This window comes from Pelmatolapia mariae, linkage group LG9 (genome assembly GCF_036321145.2).
Source record: "Pelmatolapia mariae isolate MD_Pm_ZW linkage group LG9, Pm_UMD_F_2, whole genome shotgun sequence".
In the NCBI taxonomy this organism is placed as follows: Eukaryota; Metazoa; Chordata; class Actinopteri; order Cichliformes; family Cichlidae; genus Pelmatolapia; species Pelmatolapia mariae.
This window is the reverse complement of record NC_086235.1, coordinates 4878642-4902756: the sequence shown is the minus strand read 5'-3', so window position 1 is coordinate 4902756 and position 24115 is coordinate 4878642. Positions and strand designations below refer to the sequence as shown.

Genomic DNA, 24115 nt, shown 5'->3' with positions numbered 1-24115 from the left:
GAAATGATGCACTGAGGCGAAACATGGACAGCTCAAAGCTCCATCAGACTCCCGAGTGGAGAATCGCTGCCTCCCTGTGGTCAAAGTGCTCGTTACATTTTTCAGTTGTTATGAAGCAGCAGTGAGTAAACTCAAACATTGCTGAACCATGTCTCTCCAAGTAAAAAAATATTCCAGCAGCTGTTGGGCTGCAGCTCTGACCTGCTTGAATGTGGCAGCAGTGGAGCTAAACTGAGCGACACGTTAACCATAAAACAGCGAGACGCCCTCTGAGGCCGGCGAGCTTCTGCTCAAACATTCAGAGCTGAAGAGGACATCAGAGACATCAAACACATTTAAATAAAATAAAACCCAGTATGAGCTCATCAGGTGACCCTCACCTGTCCGTCCACCATTAACCCGAGCCTATCTGTGCAGTGACTGAGGACCTGTGACCTCTGACCCAGAGCAGAAGCGTGTGAGTGTGATTTCAGGGTGTACCGGCCCTTTAAACACGGGTGAACAGAGTGTCGGGAGAGGCGGGCATTAGAGAAATCTTTCCTTGTTTTTATTCATCACACATTTAGAAAATGAACCACACTATACAAATGTCCACCGTTCGGTACAGAGACTCCTGCTCGAACCCACCGACCTCAGCGGCTCCTCCTCCTCCGATGCAGTGGCGGACTTTAAGTTACAGGACCGGCGTCGATCTGGTGGGCGTGCGGCAGCAGCGGCCCGGGCGACTCCGCTCTTTATGCTTACGTGAGAATCTTTTTCGTGGTCGCTGTGGCGCAGGTAGGCAGTAGCATGCAGAAACCTTTGGATGCGGCTCTCCTCTGATTGGCTGTAGGCTATTTCATCACGCTTATGTAAAGGGTATGGGGGTGGTGATTGGGGGGCGGGGCTTGTTTATTCCTCTCAGTCTGTGGTTGTTTTTTTTACAGTATGACAACAAGGAAGTGAGCGTTCGAGTCGCACGGATGAGGCGGGGACGGGCGAGCGTGAAGAAGGGGTTTCCCGGTTTCAACAGGAGGGGTGTTTTTGTTCCTTCATCTCTTGAGGCGAGAGGAGCGAGCTGCCCCTCCCCCTCCTCGGGTTTGGTGGCGGTCATCATCACGGTGGTCACGCTCAGAGGGAACCACACTTTATTACTCAGACATAAAATTAAAAATAAAAAAAACAAACAAAAAAGATAACAAATTAAAATTAAACTAAGGAGAGCCGGCGGCGACAGGCGGGCAGGTGGGAGGGGGGGAGGGCGGGTGGCGCTCAGGCCAGGTAGCTGTACGTGTCCTTCTCGCCGTCCACTCGCTCCAGGTACTCCTTCTCGATCAGGATGTCGATGCATTTCTGTCCACAGGGGGAGACAAAACACTCGTCACACTCTGAGCTGGACGCGCGCACACACGCGCGCGCGCGCGCGCGCGCACACACACACACGCGCGCGCGCGCACACACACACGCGCACACACACACACACGCGCACACACACACACACGCGCACACACACACACAGGTGTGCGTACCTTGATGACGGGGACTCGGGGTTTGAACCGGGATGACAGCTGGTTCAGGACTTCAGCCAGGAGCTGCTGGTGCTTCAGGACCTTCCTCATCTTCATGATCCTCACTATGGCAGCCTGAAGGGGACACAGGAGCGCCGTGTGAGAGCAGGAAGGCAAATCTGACAGCTGGCTCCATCACACCACCACCCTTGTTCAAGTGTGCATGGAGCCTCGGAGAGTCAAACTCTGATTCATGCCCAGTGACAGCGCCTTTTACATATGTTTACAACATGTGAAATATTTTTAGGTTTAAGCAGCAGATCCCTAAAGACGCCCTTTAACCCATTTTTTTTAATTTACAGTGACTACAGCAGCCGCCTGAAGAGAAGCGGTTCACGTCTCCAGTTTTCCCGCCTTCACGGCGTCGACCGTCTTGTTTTATGTGTTTGAATCTGATTTAGATCAGAAAATATTTTAACATTCACTGTTCTACAGTTTCAGATAAGCTCACTATTTAAAACATCAGCCACCGTAGCTGGGATTATACACACCGTTACTTTAATGCAGATAAGAATAAAAACCTTTAGCAAAATTATTTGTTTGGATTAGAGGTTGATGTGCTTCTCTCACACATTCAAACAAACGTTTCCTTGTTTGCTCTTGTTGAACTCTGAGATTCTGGTTCGGTAGATTCTTGTTGTGTGTTTCTGTCTGTGTGTTCATGCTCTTATATTTGTGGGTCTGTGACTTTTAGGGGAGCAGAAGCTGCACTGTACCACTTTATGTCCCTTCATACCCTCATACAGCTCTGCTGGAGACGGAGGAAAAGCTCAGTGTTTTGGTTTTTGTTGCTCTCTGGTCTTTTCAGCATGTTTTAAACGTGATGCAGAGGGTGGAGTGGAGTGGAGTGGGAGCTGCACCTGGATGAGGAGCTTTCGATCCTCCTCGATGTTCTTGTGAGTCGTCTCCTGCTCCTGTTTCTGCTCCGTCTTCATCGGCACGTTGATGTTCACCCTCAGCTTCTTACTGCGCAGCAAACAAGAGCAACAAGCTTCAGCATCCAACTCCTACATCACAGGTTTATTTATTTAAGGTGGATTTAAGTTGGAGCGTGTCTCACTTCTTATATCCAAGGAAGAGTTTGATGACGGTGTCGGACTTGAACTCCACCTCGTCCACGTTGGCGTTCTCGTCCTCCAAAACCTGACGGACACAAAGTTTGGATTCAGGATCAGGTCTGCCATTACTAAAGCGTTTCTATGGAAACTAAAGACCAGCCACATGTGAGGATTTCACCTCCTCTGACAGAAAGTGTGACTCACCAGCAGCTTCGATTTTAACAGAATCTGAAGAACTTGAACCAAAATGTCCTGAAAACAGAGCAGAGAGCGGGTCAGAGACGCCTGCTCCTCGGTAACAGAGCAGAGCGAATGAAGGCGCTGATGTTTGTGCGCTTACAGTTTTGATCTGTGTGCTGTCAGTGAGCTGCTGCACCGTGTAGCTGTCCTCTGTGTTGTACTGCAGCAGGATGGCCATCTGGAAGGTGGAGGCCTGCAGCGTGTACCTGTCAACAAGCACAGCAACAGTAAGAAGCGGCGTGGGCTCGGCTCCTCGCGGCCGCCACACGTACCTCACGACGGTGCGCTCAGAGCTCTGCAGGTCTGCTACCAGCCTGAGAGTCACCACAAAAGAAGAATTCAGCACGAGCCTCAGATTCTGCTCCTCTGTGTCACAAATATCTTAAAACCTTTCAGAGGCACCGAATACTCACTAGAGTCCCACGTGTGTATCAATCCGCCTCTGAAAATAGTCCCTAAAGTGGTGTTTCATTTACTCCAGTGTGAAATATAAACTCGGTAGGATAGAAAAATACATTTACTGCAAACAAACTCGCTGCGCAACAATCTCAAAAATATTTTTATGTAACTTTCATGGCTGATTTATGAAACTTCAGTTTTGATTTAGATTTTATCCTCGGGGGAAATAAATAAGTTCACCTGATCAGCAGAGCTGGCTGAGCGGCTGTGGCGTCACAGCGCCCCCTACCTGTGCGCTCACAGACTGCGTACCTGTTCTTGAAGCAGTTGGTGACCAGCTCTCCTTTGGACAGGTGATACAGCCAGGTGAGCTTCCTGCCGCTGTGCCTGCTGGCGTAGAACGCCGTGAAGCGCTGATAGCTCCGCTCCAGCTGTGCAGGAGGAGAGGGAGAGGGTCAGAGCCACGGTACTCAACCTGAGGTCTGTGGACCTTTAAGGGATCTTCTTATTAACACCACTCGTCACCGATGCAAGCTCAGAAATCACGGCACAAAGCTGTGACCCACTTTGAAACTTGTTTTATTTAATTTTCCCAACTTTCTAACTTCTGCAGTCGTCTGTCTGCACATCTCTCCTGTAATCTCACCTCATCATATTCTGTTTTTTTTATTCTGAACAATCAGGAAAACAAATACCAGTCAAATAATTTAAACCCTCCATCCACACGGAGTTTGAAAAGTAAGAACAAAGTGTTTCTGATGTCTGATCACTCAAACGTCCACACTGAGCTTTAAATGTTTAATGACAAAATCAAACTGTCCTTCTGTTTTTAGAGGAGAGATTTAGTTAAAGAAATACTGAACTACAGCTTCAAAAATATAAGTTTCAGATGCTGCCGGATCACAAAACCTACGACGTGTTAAATTTACCAGACACCGAAACATTTATGAGGGGAAAAACTTTTAAGTTGAGGAGTGATATCGCTTCACTTTTCAAGGTTTGGTTGGAAAAGACATTCATGTCTTTGAACTCCTGGGATCAATAACTCATAAGAAACATTATGAAAACACCTCCATCATGTCACATCATTAAAGCAGTCAAGCTAGCAGCTCGTTTTCATTACCAGCAGCACTGCTTGATCATGTTTTTATGACTTATTGATCCTGTGAGATGAAATGTGGGAATCCTTTTCCAATCTTACCTTGAAAAGGTGGAAGCACACGCGCCTGGAGGGAGGAGAGGTTTCTTTATAAAATCACGACTTTTATCTCTGAAATCAGCAAGAACCCGAGTGAAACGGAATGAAATTAGAAAAATGAATTTTAAAGCGAGCTGGATTACCTCTGAGGGCAGAGCGAAGGTGCAGGACTGCTGGAAAGGCCAAGAGCCGGAGCTCAGAACCTGGATGCTGAAGTCCACTGTAACACAAACACAATGAAGCTGCTGGAGACCAGAAACTACGTCCATCTTTAGTTTGAATTTCTATTTGATTTTAGACAGCTCTGTGTGTGTGTGTGTGTGTGTGTGTGTGTGTGTGTGTGCGCGCGAGCGCGCGTGTTTGTGCGCGCTTACAGTCCAGCGGCTCAGAGTTGGTCAGGTGCTTCTTGAACTGCTCGTTCAGGTCCTTACTGACTCCGATGTCCTGGAACATTCGCTGCAGTTTGGACGTGTACTCGAAGCCGCACGCTTGCTGCAGGAGGAAGAGAAGAAGTCAAAACAACCCTGCAGACGACACACACGCACGCACACACAGAAACGCTGCCTGGAGTGTTTAACGAGTGCACACGCGTGATTCCGACCTTGAGTTTGGAGATCATGCTGGCCTCGGCGTCGTCGCTGGCGCTGTTCTGGTGGACCAGACGTTTGGCCAGCATCTTGGCGTAAAACTTCTGGAAAACGTCTTTGTCCTCGATGTACTTGAACACAACCATCTAAGAGAGGAAACACAGCGAGGATTGTTTGGTTTCACTGCAAAACTAAGAGACCTAACCTTACAGAGAACTGCAGGTCACAGCATCTCACCACTTGGTTCAGAGTGTCCTCCAGTTCAGCCTCCTCTGGGTTTTTGGAGCTGAAAAGGAAACAAAAACAAAAAGTTTTTTTAAATCTCATTTGGAGGTTAAATTACAGGCGAGCCAGGCAGATGCTATAATCTTGTTCAGCCTCTGAAGTAAAGCTAAACCATCCCTCTGTGTGGATGAAGGATGTAAACACTGTAACAATCAGAACATAATGTTTCAAATCTCTGCTCAGCTGCATCACTCTCACACTCCAAGCATCTTTCTGCTGCTCTTAAGCAGCTTCGTCCACCTCACTCGCTTTGAAAAGTGTCTTTTTGTTTTTGTCCTGAGTTTAACACAGCAGTCAGGATCCAGACGCCACTCAGAGTTACTGAACCCACAGAGAGAGCGCAGTCCTGCCGGGGAGAGTCCCACAGTGGAACATCCACTGATCAGGAAACAACAGCTGCCCAAACAAACCCCTCATGGTGCACTTCTGTTTGTCACAGAGCTTTTCAACATTTGTTTGTTCAATCTTTTACTTTTAGGACTGAAAGTGTCGACTCAGTTTGAAACAGATTCAGAAGAAGAAGAAAGTAAGAGCTGACGAGAGCATGTTTGACTTTATTTAAAAGAAAACGGCAGAAGCCTCAGAAGGAGGAGTCCAGGGAAACTACAGCGACATGCTGAGCTGTGTGGCTCACATGTACTGTGCACATCACCCACCTCTTCTTCAGTAAAGAGTCGCAGTATCTGGCCAGCAGCTCGGGAGACTTGCTGGACGACTGAGCCATCCTGGTGACGGCGTTGTTGTTGATGAACCGACCGCACGCCTGCAAAAGGACACAAAACCACGAATCTAAACTTTCACCTGCCTGTAGGAATCCAGTGGATGACATCACAGTGTCTGCTGCCATCTGTTATCTACAGTCTGTGGTTACTGACCTTGTCGAGTGCGGCCACGAAGCCGGCGTCGTTATTGAAGGCAGACATGACCAAAGCGTTGTACTTCTTATGGACGTCCAGGGTGGTCTGCACGTACACTTTGGGGTCCTGGAAAAAACACACGCACACAGACAGACACACACACAGGTCAGAATTCATTTATATTCACTCATTTGCTCCATTTTTCAGTCACCTGTGAACCATTTTTAACAAAAATGCTAACAGTGCGATTGTTCTGTTAGAACATCTGATATGGAGCTCAGTTATCCGTGTCCACACTCTCTCCATCAATCTGTTTTAAAAACTCCAACAAACTCATTTCGTCTCCGTGTCTGTTTGACTAACAGGCCGCACGTTTATCATCTCACTGCTAACAAACAAACGAAGCTTCAGAGCCTTCTCTCCTTCAGTCGACTCGTTACATTAAACTAGCGAGAAACACTGAGGTGAAAAAAGAAGAAAGAGTCCTGCGTACGTTGAGCGCTGCCTCGCCGCACTTCTCAATGGCGGCCAGGCCCTGGTTGTGGATGTGGGTCTCTAGAAGTTTCTTCAGCTCACCGAGACCGTCTGTGATCCGCGACACCAGGTTGTACATCCTGCCCAGGTCTGAAACACACAGAGAGAAAAAGCTGCATGTGTGAAACAAAAATATTTCACTGTCAGCGTCGCAGTGCCGTCTCTCCCATCCAGCAGGTAAACCGACGCCCCCAAAAAGCCCAGACCAGGTGGAGACAAACGACACGGTTACCTTCGTTCTTGTCAGCATCCAGGAGGTTCTGAAACTCTGTGTGGAAGATCTCCAGATGCTTCTCGATGAGGACTTGCTCACACTTTCGGGCCAGTTCGTCCTGGGTGGATTCATGGAGGTAAACCTGCACACGCCGCTGCTCCTCCAGGAGACGGGCCTCTGCCTGAGGAAACGCACAGGGAACAGAGGAATCAGGAAAGCAGACAGACTCTGGTCATGACTCCAAGCTCCACGTCTGCTCATTCACCCACAGCTGTTTGCAGCTGGACAGCACAGCGCCTACCTTCTTCATGTACTCTGTGACGGGGTTCTGCTGCAGGAACTCTGTGCTCTCACGCGTGTAGAAACGTTCTGTGTCAGTGAGGAACTGACATTCAAAGTACTCTTTGTACACGGACAGCGTGGGGCCTTTGGCGAAGGCGTCCTCCTCGTTCAGGCCCAGCTCGACTGCAGGAGGACAGAGGTGGGATTAATGAAAGCATCCACATCCCTGTTAACACATCCAAAACAAAAGTGTCTACAAATCTAATTTAGTCTGAAACGATCCTTTTATTTAAAATAACAATAATGTAATATCTGCTCGCAGACAGAACTCTGAGCAGATTCTGACTCAGAGGTCGGATCACGTGTCAGTCACAGTGAGCCACCAGCTTCATTCAGCCCTGTGTTGCTGTGGTTAGCATCAGCTGTGAGGAGGCATTTTCACATTTCTTCATGTTAAATCTTAAACATAATGTATGTGTGACCTTTGCAGAATAGATGTTAGGTTACTAACTCTGAAATCATTCAAATCATTCAACAGCTGCACAAAAATCAGTCAGAAAAATCTCCAGCTGGGTTTAATTAGTCAGATTTTCAGCTCCTGTGAACACGTGTGCAGACTCCAGCACCTTCACAGGTGGTGCATGGGTAGTAGATTTCATTTATTTATATGGAAGTGAGACAGGTTAAAACACTGCAGACAGGTGTTTCGCTGCCTCTCCTGTTAAACCCAACACATGATGGTGTCTCAGAGTTGCTGCTTGTGAGTCTCCACAGCCTCTGTTCAGAGCTCCCAACAAACAAAGTAGAATTTCACATTAGCCTGAAAGTTATCCACAGCTCTCAGTCTGTTTCTGATCATTGCTGATACTCATAACCTGCTTGTGTTTGGTTACTCCTCTGTTGTACTCGAGGACCTACCATAAGACTGGACAACACCACTGATGAGCCGGGTGTTGATGGTCTCACCGTTCCTCTCTCTCTCTATCAGCTTCAGAACGGCGTTTGTTACCTGACAGGGAGAGAGGTTCAGTTCAGTAAACAAGCAGAATTCAGCATTTTAATCACTGCGCTGTTTCTTTAAGAAGGAAAACTGTGCACACCTGTTTGTTGAGGGGTCGGAATAAACACTCCCTCCAGGTCACGAGTGCCAGCTGAGAGGAGGCAGAGTGAAAGAGGAGAGAAGAACCACAAGTTTAATAAAACAGTTTGTTTGCTATGAATCTGTTCCTACTGTGACCGGGTCAAGTAAAGCTTTTCTGTAACTGCTGTTTGGGGACAGGTGACGTATTTAAATTGGCTTCTTAAGGCCTTCCTGGACCTAAAGGAACTGTCAGACTTACCGAGTATATCTCGTAGATGCCCTTGCGTCCCTCGTCACACTCTCGTCTGACCCAGTGGCGGTTGAGGTAGGCGCAGATCCCGTTGAGGACCTTACTGGAGAAACGGTAGTCCTCCCACTGCTGGGTGTAAAACTTCAACACGCACTCGTCCATCAGATCCTCGCCATCCTGCGGACGATAACACGGAAAGCAAAGGGAGGGGGAGTTGAAAGGTGTCCGTGGTGCACTCGGTGAGGCTGCGACTGGTAACCGTGGACTCACCTTGAGTAGGCTCGTCAGGTAGTTCTTCAGGAACTCCTTGAGCCGCTTGTAGAGCTCCAGGCCTACAAACTGAGCCCCGCCTGGAGTGGTGGACTTTTTGGAGGGCTTTGCTGGAGGCACGGAGCCCCGGCCCTGGCTGGACTGGTGGACGCTGGTGCAATAGTTATATACATGTCTGATCGAAGGGTTAAGGTGCACACGTCACATCAGGGTAACCGCTGCATTCCTCACATCTGGCTGCTTGTACCATCAAGAGCAAGTATGTGAGGAATGTCCTCTGCTGTCGTTCTCTCTTTTATGCATGAAATCACAGCACATTTCCACAGAGCCCAGTTTAAACCTGGGCCGTCTGCAGGGACACGACCGCAGCTTTGAGCTTTCACGGCCGGGTGGATTTTATTTCATACTTCAGGGAAATGTGCAACCTTTAGCAGGAAAGGTGCACTAGGGGATAATCAGCTCTTCAGACTCTACGCTCACATCACGTCCCCTGCAGATGCATTTTATGGAGTTAAACCTTTTCTTTTTACACAGACAAACATTATAAAGCCTTTTGAAACCAATTTTTAAAATATACTCAAAGGTTAGAGAAAAGAATCTGTGGAGGTAAGATTACAGTGTGAACATCAAGCTCAGGGTCAGTGAGTAATCCAAACCCTGCAGCAGCATCTTAAAGACTAACCTTGTGTTGTCAATCTCAGATATTCTTTTCCCTGAAGGTCTGTTTGGCTCCGCCCACCAGGGACCCTCAACATGAACTTCTACTGAGAACAACGTGAACTTCATCCTACATGTTCCCTGTGCTGATGTGTTTGTATGAGCTTCACCAAACCTCCAAACATGGCTGTCGGAGGTTTCAGTCTGTCACTCAGAACGCGGCACATCCTAACGAACGCTAACATCAACATCACATCATTGGACTCTTAACTCTCAGCGTCTGTTTGCCTTTAGAAACCAAAACCTGTGTGAGAACGTCAGAAGAGCTAAAGCACAGACAGTTAAAGCAGCGATGCTATGAGATTAACACTGAAGACATGTTGCTGGTTTTTCTATTTATGGCAGGAGATTAAGAAATCTCCATGTTCTTGCCTTCAGGCTAAGTGTCTCTGAAAATGAAACCACTGCAGGCTTATGAATATACGCCACCTATCTCAGCTGTGGAGGCACTCGTACAGCGTCTGTTGTTGTTTGTTGTTTATGGTTTGTTTCTTGGCTGCTATGACAGAAATTTCTAAACGTTTGGAAAAAATAAACCAAATCTTCATCTCATCTGGAGTTCCATCATCTTATTTTCTATTTAGTCTTACAGTTTGTTGTAAGTCTGGATAACCGAGCGTCTAACAAAGAGTTAATGGAGCCAAATGTCTTCATCAGAAAGTGAAATTCTTTCAAACACAACTTCTTAAACCACAAAAACACTGCTCTGAATGAAAAGTTTGCTTCCTGTTTGCTCCGTGTGTGAAACTCATTAATGGAACAAACCACTAGAAAAAAAGTTTGGGCTTCAGAGAAAAGGAAGTAACACGCTCGTGAGATTAACCATCTGAAACAAACAAACACACACACATGGAAATATTTGCTGTTAGGTTGTTAACTTTTAGCACTAAAGGGATATTGCAGTTCTTTTTAAGGCAGCCACAGGGATTATTCATTAGAGGCAATAAAACAGAAGTTATGGCTGCTTGAATGTAGCAAAAATCCTAATCAGGGTCATTTTGGTTAATAATGTAATGCAATTTTTCAACTGCATTTTGTTTTTATAGTGCCAAATCACAACAACAGCTGCCTCAAAGCGCTTTATAGTGTAAGGTAAAGACCCCACAATAATACAGAAGTAGAAACCTGATTATTAAACACAATTATTGTTAAACATCACAGTTACTGGACCTGTGGCTTTGTACAGGGGATTTCCTGTAAATAAAACAAATAAATATGTATTTTAAAGAAAGAGGAGAGGATGGTGGGGATTGGAGGGGAGTCAGAGACAGACTAGGAGGCGTTTCTGACCAAAAACTGCTGTCGAGCCTCCACCGCAGGACGCCTGCAGCGAACACAGCCCAGCGTGGCAGCAAACGCAGCACTCGAGCGACTACAAGCTGACAGCCAACTGCCGTGCCCTGCCAAAAGAGGACCTAAGATCCTGAGCAGGCCAGAGCCAATCCGGAGCAGCTGAAGCCAACCATGAATAATCCTTCCACACCTACGGAAATCTCCAGAGCTTTACTGCCTCTAGATAGATCCCGTTACGCCAGTGTCAGAGTACTACTCCGAATGCTTACTGATTGTGCCTGCTCCTAAATACCCCTCCTGCCTTTTGCTCAGTAACACACTGGTTTATCACACTTAATAAAGCTGGTTTGTATGATGACACACACACTCAGCAGCACCCGCAGTCACACAGGATACGTGTAGAGTTCCATGTAGCGTGACTTGGCCATGCTTTGCCGCGTGTACACCTGCTGGATGCCAGCCCGCAGGTCATCCCATATCTGGTCCAGGCCTATCTGTTTCAGTCCGTGTGGGTTCTGGGTCCTATTTGACGACATCGTGGTGGAGCCCAGTGTCCTCTCCGCTCCCTACCAATGCCCTTCCTTTCCTGCTCCAGCGAGCGTGTGCTCCTCCCCCTGCGCCTCCTCTCCTTCGCTTGATTTCGGTCCCGACTGCCTCGCTCTGCTCTCAGAGTCTGAAGTCCATCTGGGGATGATGGCGGCGGCCTCGGGAAGCTGGTCGTCGGTTATGTGAGACGGGAAGGGGTCCCACTCTACACGCCTGGGTGGCGCTGTCTGCCACTCCTCCACCTAAAAGCTTCGGAAGTCTTCACCAGATGACCTGCAAAGAAAACAAAGAGACACAAAAAGCCACCTGATTAACAATCTTTGACTTAAAAATAAACAAAAGCTTCACCAAAACTTCTGTTTTTAAGGATTCACTTCAAACATACGGCACTGAAAAATCACTGCAGCAGGCCCTGCTGGTGATTAGCCAGGTAGGTTACCTGGATTTACCTTGTTGACACCTGGATCTGAGCCGGCAGACACAATGCTGACCAGACCCTGGCGTCAGTCAGCTAATGAGATTAGCCCACTTCAGCGCCTGCCTAGTTTCCCTTACCACAGCCTCACTGTACAAGAACTCCACCTCCACAGTCAATAAGGTTTTTTTTGGTTGCTAGGAGAAACACACATAAACACAATAACCTACATTTATAATCTGTGTTTACTTTGGAAGTATGGGAATGCATTCTTGGAGATTCAAAATGAATCAGAAAACACTGAATTGCCGTCTTGAAGGGCTAAAAACAATTAAACAGGTCTGTTTGGGAGTTTTTCAAACCATTGGCGTACTACCGGACAACTCCTCAGATCATATTTTGAAAGTTTGGGAAGTCAACAGGCAATTTATAATTGAAAAAAAGAAAAAAAAAAAAACCACTGGCAAACACATCAGATAAAAATTCAGACTGGCACATTTATGAGGGGGAAAAACCTTGTAAAGTCTTGTCTTAATTATATGAGTAGAAAAAAGGTGTTGTTGGGGTTTGATCATGCTTCGTGCGAGGTAGTGAATTTCTTTCCAGCTCAACTTTGGAACGTGAAGCCATGAGGTTCCTAGATTCAGGAAAGAGTTTAAAAACCCATCCTGTGGGAAAGACTGAGTCACGACTATCGCACCATGAGGAGGGTAAACATCGGCAGCACGGAGAGGCCGGATCATTAGGGATAACAGAGAGACCTACAGCTGTAATTTCATCCCTGCTGACAGGACACGAGCAGGAGGTAAACCAACGCCACGGTTTGCAGCGTCAACATCTCTGAAGCCACAGAGACGCAGAGAGACCGAGACACTAGGAACAAAGCAACCAGAGGTCTGAACTACAATCCCGTCACACACAACAATTAAGCCTAAAAAAGTTTACATAATTTTTTTTTTCCCCCCACTCGACTTACTGGCTCTTTGTTTTGATTTACAATCACAAACTGAAGAATCTGTATGGTTAGGAAATATGCACAGGTAGCAAGCAGTATGTAAGCTAATAAGCTTTTTGAGCATATGTTCTGTGTTCGCTGCCATCATCCTGTCAGGAAACAAAGTCTTTCACCAACTGCAGCCCTTGCAGCTGAGACTGAGTCATCACTTGTAAGGACGTGGTCTAACAGAGACGGTGTAGTGAGGGCTGAAAACAGACCTTAACTTATAAAGAAGATATCGTGGGACAGAAGGCAGAGTAGATAAGGCTGTTCTTAGTTACAGAGGCCTTCAGCTGAGAGCTGGACACAAAGACTAAACCAGCACATTTCTCTCCAATGTTGAAGTCCTGATTTAAACAATAAAATCTGTCCTCAAACATCAAGTTCATGAAGTTTGAAGTCACATGAGGCTAATAAACCTATTATTAGTATTATTTTAGTATAAACAGCTCTATTAGTTGGTATAATTATACCAACTAAAGTAAACAAACAGTGTTTTTAACTTTTATGAACATTAGCTGACCATCCAGGAATAAAAGGTTAGGAATAAATGACAGATTGCTGTCCTTAAAATCACAAATAACCTCGATGGATTTTTGAAGCTCTGCGGGGAAATGACAGAAGTGAAATAAAGAAAAGCTGCTCGGCACGAACCTTGTGAGTTATTAACATTTGATGTTATGTTTAAAAGAGAATGGGTAATCATAAAAAGACACAGCTCACTGCTAGCCCATGTTTATAATTCTGATTATTTGAGAACAGACATGAAGAGGGAGAAAACAGACTGAAGCTGCTGCTGTGTGACTGGAGGAGGAAGAGGAGGGTGGACGGGCACAAACTGCTGCTTCGTGTAGGCAAGCGCTGCTATATTTAGCAGGAGCAGGCATGACCACTCACGGCTATCAGGCCAGATATTCAGGACGTGACACACGCGAAATCGTCTGTTTACTTCCTTCCAACGACCAGTCTGGGTGATTGCAGGTCGTTTCAACTACAGCTCTGCTTCTGAAGGCGTAGAAAATGAAACACTGGAAATGGGTCTTTAATTGAGACCTTATGTGAGCGTCTAACAGGCAACTGCTCAGATATAATACGCAGTGTTCCGGAAGAAATAACCGACTCGTGTTGGCTTCTTTCAAGAGATATGGCCAAAAATATTTATCACGATATATATTTGAAAATTTGCGATAACGATATAACTGACGATATAATTGACACTAGACAAAATACTTTACAACTCCACAACTTTATTCGTGCAAAAAAAAACCACCATCAATGTATTTTCACTTAAGCAAGCAGCTGTTTTTTATGTGCATTAAAGTTATATAAAAATTAACAGTGCAAATGCAAATTCCTCGCTGACAGTTTAACCAAAAGGCATTTCCAGTGGAAATTGGCCAACATATCCTCAGAATAACCATGTATAACATCCACAAAACTTAAAAAGAGGTTATACACACACAATACGGTAATATTATGTTGAAGCGCAGTACGTATCACTCCGCGAGGCTCCTGCCTACGATAGCCGTAATGCTCCGACAATCCATCAAGCGGTGTGGGTTCGTAGCTTAGCAAAGTCGTACTGAAACATTTGACAGATTTTCGAGCGCCGTGTAGCACATAAAATCGTTTCGAGGTCAGTAAACACAACCAGAATTCATACATAAGGCACACGGGATTATAAGGGGCACTGTCCATTTTCAGAGAAATCAAAGGATTGATTTTAAGTGTGCCGTATTTTCCAAACAACACGGTAATAACGACGGCCCGCTAGCATGCTCTACCAAAAATAGTACTCTGTTGTGTATCTGACGGACCAAAGCTAAACCAGTTCCACACCACTGAAGTTGCAGCATTCTTACAAACCAATTCTGGTTCATCCGTTTCATTCAACATCCACTTTCGCCCTTCTCATTCTCCGTCGCCGCCATGTGCGTATGTAAACAAAGGCACTGCGCATGCGTGTTTTACCCATATTCTATCGCCATATTTCATTTTCTTATCGTTGCCCGACATTATACCGGTATTACCGTGAACGGTATGATATGGCCCAGCCCTACTTCTTTCTGACTGGAATCACAGTAAAACTCGCTTTTACGCCACCTGGGCTACAGCACCTTCTTCACTGCTGCGGGCTTATCAAATTCCAAAACCCTACATCGCCTTGTTCTCAAGTTATTGTATTCACAAGACGTTACGAAAACTTGTCCTCAGACCTTTTGACCTTGAGGTCGCGTTCACTCAAATTCATGCTCCTACTCGTTCACAAACTTGCATGTCCTCGCAGATTTCTGTAATTCTCACTTGAGACACTGCAGTGTGATGAAGATGAGCACTGACGCCACTGAGGAAGATCCTAAACACAGCACGCAGCTCCAGCTCAGCTTGTTTCAGACAGGGGACGTACCCAAGGGCTTATTTTGATCTGTGAATCATGAAAAGCTGCTCTAGTATAACACTAAAAATAGAAATGAGTGATGTCCACTTCACAGCAGCCTCGCATGTTTGTTTTCCTCCCTGAACTTATTAGCAGTTTCATACTGAGTCAAGCTTTGTAACCTTTCGGCTCCTCTTCAGCAGATCCTCGCTTAAACTCACAAAAGGTAGCCCCTACCTGAGCTGTTGCCGTGGCAACTGGGGCAGACAATACCTGTGAATACTCATTGGACCACAGCAGGTAAGAGTGTAAGAGCGCTCAGTCTCCACCGTTTCCTGTTCTTGCAGCGGTGAGAAAGGTGCCCTTCACGGCGGCGCTGTGATCAGCTTTCAGATTCCCACAGCAGCAGGTATCCAGTGCCTGACCTATAATCAGCCCCACAGCTGTGTGACGGCGAGTAACAGGAAACGGAAACTTGCAGAGAGCTTGTTGTGAAATGGGAATCCCAGCCCACGGTTATCAACAACGCCTCTGTGTGCAGCAGGAAGGCAGCGGAGCTCAGAGGTCGTGACTCGTGTCAGCGGACAGCTGACCCAAATAAGTCTGAACCACAGACATCAACAAGACCCACAGGAGTCCATGTCTGTTTATGAAGAAGCTTCATGATGAGGAGCAACAAAACGCAGCTCCTCTTCTCTGGACTTTAACTCTAAGGTCTCAATAAGTGCAGGAGAAAGCCGAAGCACCACCTGTGGCTTCCCAAGAGGTTTAAGTACATTGTGCTACTGGCCGCTGGGCGCGCTAACAAGCACACTGACAGGTGCTGTATTAACTATATTCTTCTCACTTAAGTGCTCTAATCATACGGTTTATGTACAATAATAAGTTAATGTGGTTTATGCTTGCTTTGCCCCTTGCTAATAAGCCGTATGCACCAAAAGTGGTGTCACAATTGCTGGAGCGCGCTGCAGTTTACTCTGCTTCCTGTTTCAGCTGCTTCTACTCCAATAACAGAGCTGAGGTGGACGTTTTTCCCTGAGAAGAAACACGCATCATTAGGAGACTGCAGCGAGCGCTCGTGCACCAGAATGGTCGTCGTACTGGTCGTCAGATGGCATCATGGCAACCATTACTAACACAAACTACGCATTTCTAAAATGGCCCTGCTGAACAGCATTCTGGGTAATGCTAACAGTGTGCTGTGGACTGGGCGGAGCTCATTCAGGAACAGTAAAGACAGAACGATGAAGAAAAGAGCAGAGACATCAAAGAGAGCCATGTCTGCCACTTTTAAACAGGCAGACTTGTTTCACTTCATTTCTTCTTCTGTCCTGATTTTCATTGTGGGCGGAGCTTCAGCACCTCCAGGTAACCAGGTGAGTCAAGAACAACATGTCACTCAAAGTTTTAAACCAGGAGACAGAAAAATCTGTTCCACAAAGTTATTCATTCCAAAATGGAGCTTAATGAGCCAGATGTGAAGACGTGTGAAAACAGCTGTCTGGGTTACTCCCAGTTTGTTTTCATGTCCACCGTTTCTATAACTTACTTTTAGAGTTTGACGACTTCGCTTTGAAATCCTATTTCAGTCCTGTTCATTAAAACCAGCCTTTCCAAAATAATAAGTGTATTACAAATACATTTTATTACCATTTACTACTTTGACAGTTGAAGGTCATTTTAACTGACGCACCCCCAAAAAGTTTCTCCCAAAGTCAAGATTACAGTTACTTCTTATCAGAGACGACTGCAAACGGTTAAAAGCTTTAAATCAGCAGCACAATTAGAGCCAATGAATAAACCAAAAACTAAAGCAGAACGTCTCTCCCTCCACAGCACTTATGGCTTCAGTTCTATTTACACGTCAGTGTGAACAGCGTCTCACAGACTTTGTACTGAAGAGTTAACAGGTTTAAGACACACCTCTGTCAGGTCAAGTCCAGAAACATTTGCTGTAAGTTCTTACCCTGCGGTCGGCTGCTGCAGAATAACTTCAAAGCCTCTGTGAGCTTTCATATCAACCTCTCTACCTGATGATCACCTGTCCCACAGTGTAGCCGACAGGTAAAGCGACTCCCGAGGTTCACAGCTCACCTGCATTTTTCTGGTTTCTGAGCTCGAGTCGAGCGTGAGAGAGGTTTGCTGAACGGGAAGGAAGCAGGAAGAAAGAGAGCGAGGAACAAGCAGTGCTCAGTAAATCAGATTAGCCCAGTATCAGTGTGTCTGGGACAGACTCCACAACCTATTACCCTACATTTACCAGGAAACAAACCACAACCAAACACACCAACACCTGCCAGCGCGCTTCACACACCACCTAGAGTTCACATGGGAGCTTTACCAACAGAAGCAAACATTAAAAATCAGCCGAATCTGAACCACTGTGACATAAATCGGCTTCTGATGAGCACGCAAACAAAACAACTTCATATCCAAGGATCTCAAACATCAAGCAGACGAACCCTCAGAGTCCCAGATGATACAACAGGATCATCTTAACTCGTGTGACCAAGAGTACACATTACTATGTACAGCTATACTTTTAAATCATAAAATGTTTCCTAAAATTAATTCATCATGTTTACAGTAAATGATCCACTGCTGTGGTGAAAACATTTTCTTTTTTTTTTAAATTACAGCAGATTTATTTATTTGCGTTTTTTTAAGTGAGGAAAACCCAAAGAAAATTCCTTGATTTAATTTACATAAGCATGTAAGCATAAGCAAGTTTAATAACCCGCTTGTTAAACGAGCAGCTCCCAGAGGCCACCTGGGTCAGGAAAACCCTGTACAGGTCTATATATAGTTTGGTGACACTGACTGAACTGTGTCGCAGACCTGGACAGAAACCATCACTGATTCCTGTCAGTGATGCAGCGTGAGGTTTATTATAGACAAAAAGAATTTCCATCTCTTCTGGTTATTATTATCATCATCATCATCAAGGACATTTTACAGACATTATGAATCAGACTAATTTAGGAAATAATCAGCACATCAGCCAATAATGGAAACATTTGTTCCTTTGCGCTCTATGCACTGATGCACACCCTGGATCAGCTTCTACACTGACACCAACCTAATCAGATTGATTATGGCCTTTATTAAATCTATGCTCAGTTCACTTATGTCAGCTCCTCTCAGTTTGAGCTCATGAAACTTTATATTAATATCCTTTGAAATATGTGGAAAAACACTGATATCAGGCTGCTACACTCATATCTGTACGTATGTTCACGTCAAGTAAAACTATATGGTGTAAATTTCTAACAGTGATATTAATGTGAACATCACAAATAGTAGGTTCAGTAAATTTAACCAAACATCAGAAATAAGTACACGTTTTCCCTTTCCCACCTTTAAATCTCTTTATTAGCCATTTCCAAGTATTCCTAATGACACCGTCCTGTTTACAAACCGCATCATGTCCACAGAGATCACAAGTCATCTTTACGCTGCTTTAACAGGCAGATTTCAGGCGTCCATGCTGAGCAGAGAAAGGATGAGACATCTGAACTCAGCATGAGGCAGCGAGCTGTTGTGAAGGAGCCCATCATGAGGAGCAGAGGGCAATCAGAAAAAAATAAATAAATGTATAAAAAAATCACTTTACATGCATATTTCCCATCACGTTACACACGGAAAAGCAACATAAGTCTGAAAGCCACAGATCGAAGGATATCCAAGTGCCACAAACAGCTCCACAACATCAATAAAGGCGTCAGGAGGAAGGCACACAGGCTGTATTTTGGGGTTATTTCAAGCTATAAAGAGGCTGACCGAGCTCAAAATATGACCGAGCATTTTCTTTGTTGTGTTTTGCCCTGTGGCAAATCCACCAAATAACCACGCAAGTGAGGAAGGATGGGTCTGCAGCTATTTTATCGTGGTTACTATACAAACCTACAATACACCTTTTATGCTACCCCTGAGTTCTTCCTCTGTGTTCACTCTCAGCACAGCTGTAACAGCAGGTCTGCAGGTCAAGGTCAGCATCAATATTCAGCACTTGTTAAGTTATTCATCAGTGTCCAGCATTACATTTTCCATATTTCCAGAACATGTTAAGAGTTTTACTGGACCATTTTTCCATTACACCATATACTCTTAGCTGGCTCCATCTACAAAACACAGCGTATTAGTAGATTTTGATGACTAATATAAATAAAAACTAATTAGCTACTAAAGCTTTAAGATAAATGTAGTTTAGCACCTTGTGCACTCGCCCTTGTATGTTGCTAGAAATAGAGAGCCGAGGCTTCACGTTGCTTAAAACTGAGCCCAGTTTATTTTTTTTTTTTAAGGAATCTGTGTCGAGCTCCACGGAGTCGATGAAGAGGACAGGAAGTCAGATGCAGAATCAGCAGAGAGAATGAGCTCAATTTTCAAAATAAAAGAGCCCAAGCAGACTAAGTTCTTCTGAAACACCTGGAATATGATTACAAAGCTGGAACAAAACTGCATCAGTCATGACACCAAAGACACACACCTGGTGTGTTTTGGGGGTAAATCTCCAGCAAGGTTTACAAGAATCTGCCAAATTTACAGATGGAAGCCAAACAAGACGTCTGTCTGTTTACGGGCAGATTTCATTTCATCTTCCTTTCCAATCCCACAGTTTTGTCACTGTAAAACAAATAGAAGTGGATGAGAACAGCTGAGGAAGAAAAACACTTTTCTTCATGTTCAAGCTTGCTGATCAGGCAACACCTGCTGTAAAGGTTTAGATTGTGATCAGTTTCAAGTCAAACCTTGTTCTTTAATGTACGTCTGCGTTAATTTTAACCCTTCTGAAACCCCACGCCACGACCTGGTGTGGACGTCCCTGAGAGACCGATGGATCAGCTCAGAGAGAAAAAGCCCACCGCCATCAAAACTGCAGAGCAGGACACAAGTGAATAAATGCTGACATCGTCGTCAGGCACTTGCAAAGGCAAGGCCATAGCTCTTAGATTCAACACAAACTTACAGAATTAAACTTTAGCACCATCTTCAGCGATGTAACAACACTTCAGGCTGCTCTTATAAAAGTGAGCCCTGCTCCGGTTTACAGTTCATGCAGATCTACAGTCAGTCACAAATGTGAAACAAACTCTTCGCCTTGTCGCTGTATTTTTCACAACTCTAATAAACATTTCCTTATTTCACTACCTCAAACACTTCATTTAATGGTAAACCAGCTGATACCAGCATGAAAAGCAAATCAAGCAAAGGTTTGATTCACAGGTGAACTCAACTGCAAGGAGCCGGCCAATCAGTGTGCTCGACGTCATTTTTAAACTCAGGCCATCAAGTTTTGTTGAACCTGCACGTGCTGAGCAAACAGTGTTAGAAACAAGATGACGTGAACTATCAGAAACATTTCAGCTTTAAGCTTTTACATTTGAGCAAAAGGGTCAGTAAGAACAGCAGGACAGTAACAGGTTCAACAGAAGTGTAAATATAACTGCTCTTTGGCATCTTTTTATGTTTAGACTCTGAAGTCTGTCTTTAGCCCACTATAATAAAGGCCTTTTGTCACCTGTTGGTCTAATAATCTGTTTTCAATCAAAATACAATACTTAACACTATTCTTCAAAATAAAAGCCCTGATAAAGAAAACTAGCAGGCCATAAACCCAGGGAAGAAACTTCTCTCTTTTAAAACTCCTCTGAACTGCAGCATTTTAAAACTGCGTGGGGGGATCGGCTTTAAAATCAATATAAAGACAAACTCAAAGGAGGAGAAAGCACAGGTAGTAAGGTGATTCTGATTACACAATTTTAGTCAAACTGAGCCGATTACTTCACAATTACATACTGCGAAGACGCAGATTTATGGAACAAAGTTTAAAACTTAGACTCAAGTTATGGTAAAGTCCATTTCGACACCTAAAAACACATATTTAAACACTTCATGCCATTGTGGGGGAAAAAAAAGTGCCATACAGCGCTTCATTTAAACAAATATTTATACAGCAATGCCCTCACTTCTTTGTTTTTCTCCCTGAGGAGCAAAACAAGCAAGGAAAAGGAAAAAAGCATCACTTTTTCTGATTTGTTTAGCTGAATATATTTAATTAAAAAAAATGCAGAAGACATTCCTTACACTATTAGCCAAAGTCTTGGCATTTCTTGACATGTTGTACAGTGAGCCCTCAAAGAAAGAAAGAAATGTATCAATCCAAATTTAACATTTCTGTTTGTCAACATGTACTGAGGTGAGGAGAGCGGCACAACAGCCACTGGGGGCTCAGTCATGCTCTCAGGATGGACTTCATCCAGTGGTGTATCAATGGTCAGAATTATAAACAGAGACGTTTAGATTACGAGTCACCATGCAATCCCATAGTTACTCATGAAAGCAATGAGCCCACACACACTCTCCATGTAGCAAAGACATATATGAATAGAAAAACAAACATTTGACGACTATCAGTTATGGATTCACCTCCACAGAGGCACTGAAGCACTGTGGGATCATGTTGACGGAGCAGAACAAAAGACAAACATCCAAAGAAAAGCTTTGAATGTCTGAAGCCTGGAGGACTTTTTAAAAAGTGCTCAGATAACATGATTCAAACTCCTTAGACTTGTAAAAACTCGGATTTTGACTTATTTATATTTATATTTTGAATAAATCGCTGCACACATTTCCCATTACTCCAGAAAAACACAAAGGAGTGAGGTGTAACTCAACTCAAGACTTTTGCTGTATATTGTCCTGTATCCTGACAAATTCTAGGACTCCATAAAAGGGAAGAAATAATAAGTGAACTAAACTAAAGAGTTAGAATCCGGTACAATTGTCATCGACTCTTAATATCTCGTTTTAATGATCAGTGTCTAAAATAAGTGCACTATTTAAATTAAGGAGAACTGTAAGGACTTATATCCAGGAATCTTTTCCAACAGCTGCTTCTCTCTGGCAGCTCAGTGTCAGCACTACCTCTGACTTCGAGCTTCTCCTAATATCTCAGGAAATGAGCGACCGTATCGCTGCTCCGCTTCACCAGTTGTTCCAGGAGTGCGTCCTGTTCGAATGACCGGACCGCACCGCACCGTTCACAGGGCTGTGCTCGAAAAAAGCCTACCCCCAACGGATACTTGGGTATATTTGGAATATAATGATCCCCGGTGTCTGTTAATTTGGAAAATATTCGCTGTGATTATTCCCCGGAATGGAGTCAGGCGCTGCTACGCAATACTGCTAGCTCCCATTAGCCTCTGAGGCTCGATTAGCCTGGTAGCTTCGTCTGCTGCCCGAACGCTGGATGGACCAGCTTCAAATCAAAGCACAGCCTCTATGTGACCCACACTTATCAATCGCTTACACACATGTGTGGTACTGGGACTGTATTCAACATAAAGGCTGTCTTCTTACAGTCAAAGGCAGAGGCCAGGACAGACTAACAGCCTGGTGTAAAATGGCAGCCTAGCTCCTCGAGCTTCTCAATAATGAGTCAGGAAAACAGTTCGCTAACCGCCTAGCATTAGCCTGCTGGCTCTCCGCTTAGCAAGCTGAGAGAAAAAAAATCTCCCCGGCCCAGCTCTAAAATGTCACCTTACCATTTTAAGGCAGTCCCAGTCACTTTGTAATCGCCGGATGAGCTGTTTTTCAGTCCCAAAATCGGTGTCCCGCCGCCGTCTCCGAGTGTGTTTGCTGTCGGTTGCTAACTACGACTGCTGCGCTGCTTCGTTCGCACAAAGATCAGCTCACAGCGCCGCGGCCACTGACTGCAGTTGCTTTCAGGCTCCCTCGGAAATACGCATACACTCTTTATTATAAAATAATACGAGGGCTATGAAATACGGACGTTTGTTTCTGCCACTGAAAAAAAACATGCCAGACAGAGGTTAGTAAAAATTTCAACTAACTGACTCAAAGTTGAACTTTTAAAATAATAACTTACATTTTTAACTTAACTCTGCCTGGCATTTTTTTTCTGTAACTGAAAATTACTTCATAAATAACACTGTGAAAATAATATTGGAAGGGTTTTTTTTTCCAGAATATTCCAAAATGAAGTGAAAATACTATCCTAGATGAAATACTAATAATACAGTCTAAATAAAATCCAAATACTGACAGTAAAGTTGAAATGCTTATGATTTACCCCCTGACTATTTGGATAGATGTGTATCAGTGGTTTGGTGTGCAATACTAGTTAAATTGTGAAATACTTCTCTGTATCTGCAGTTATAACATCTGGAGTTCCACAAGGATCTATGTTGGGGGACTGTTGTTGTTGTTGTTGTTGAACATTCATCCTTCCAGTCAGTTAGCCTGGTGAACTCAAACCCAGGACCCTCTTGCTGCAAGGCAATGCTGCTAACTACTTTTAACCAATTTTAAATTTGACAAACAAATAGTTGCTGAGGTAGAGAACACTTTGTTCTAACTCTAAAATTCCCCAAAGATGTGGGGAAAACATGCTTGTTACAGGCTAAACATCTGTTTTGTCAAACATTTACCACCTGCTGATCTCTGAAACTGTGGCTCATGGACAGTTTGTTGTTGTTGTGGTTTTTTTTAAATGCAAGTATCAATACCATACTGGTACTGGTATTGGATCCATACTTTGTTTCTGTCCTTTAAGTTCAGCATTCATGCACTGAATTGTGTTCATTTGTGTTAAATAAATCAGTATTGGTATCAGCAATACTGGCCCTGTATTTATTTGCTATCATATCAATACCAAAATTTGCAGCATAGCCCAGCACTACCGTGTGTGTAGACGGAGCCTGAGAACCAAAACTTGTGCTCAGACTTTGTGTTTACAGTCTATTAATGGTACTTATTGTAAATAACTGTGTTTAATGTAAAGAGACAACTGATTTTAGTTTATGCTGAACTTCAGTAGAACTAAGCCTGTAGTTATGTTCATTATCAGTTAGAGCCCCTCCTCATCCTTTTCTTCTTCTTCTTTGGTGCAACCCTATAAATACAGTGTACCCCTTTGGCCTCTTCCCTTTCCTACAATTCCCCT

The 24115-nt window shown here is 44.4% G+C and overlaps 1 protein-coding gene across 2 annotated transcripts; it reads right to left on the bottom strand.

Moving 5' to 3' along the window:
* Positions 1–525: 525 nt before the first annotated feature.
* LOC134634207 (cullin-1) lies at positions 526–22857 on the bottom strand. 2 transcript variants are annotated; one of them, XM_063483263.1, is made up of 22 exons: positions 22695–22857; positions 11209–11631; positions 8803–8977; positions 8542–8709; positions 8302–8352; positions 8120–8210; positions 7221–7384; positions 6938–7100; positions 6665–6795; positions 6190–6297; positions 5971–6077; positions 5267–5315; positions 5044–5175; positions 4817–4934; positions 4586–4662; positions 3557–3675; positions 2946–3051; positions 2810–2857; positions 2608–2690; positions 2408–2513; positions 1509–1622; positions 526–1332 (listed from the first exon to the last, which is right to left on the bottom strand). In XM_063483263.1, the coding sequence occupies exons 2-22, from the start codon at positions 11346–11348 to the stop codon at positions 1252–1254; spliced, it is 2331 nt and encodes a 776-aa protein (XP_063339333.1). In that variant the 5' UTR covers positions 11349–11631; positions 22695–22857; the 3' UTR covers positions 526–1251. The 2 variants fall into 2 exon arrangements, with proteins under 2 accessions (XP_063339333.1, XP_063339334.1); XM_063483264.1 differs by lacking the exon at positions 22695–22857 and adding an exon at positions 17114–17299.
* Positions 22858–24115: the final 1258 nt, after the last annotated feature.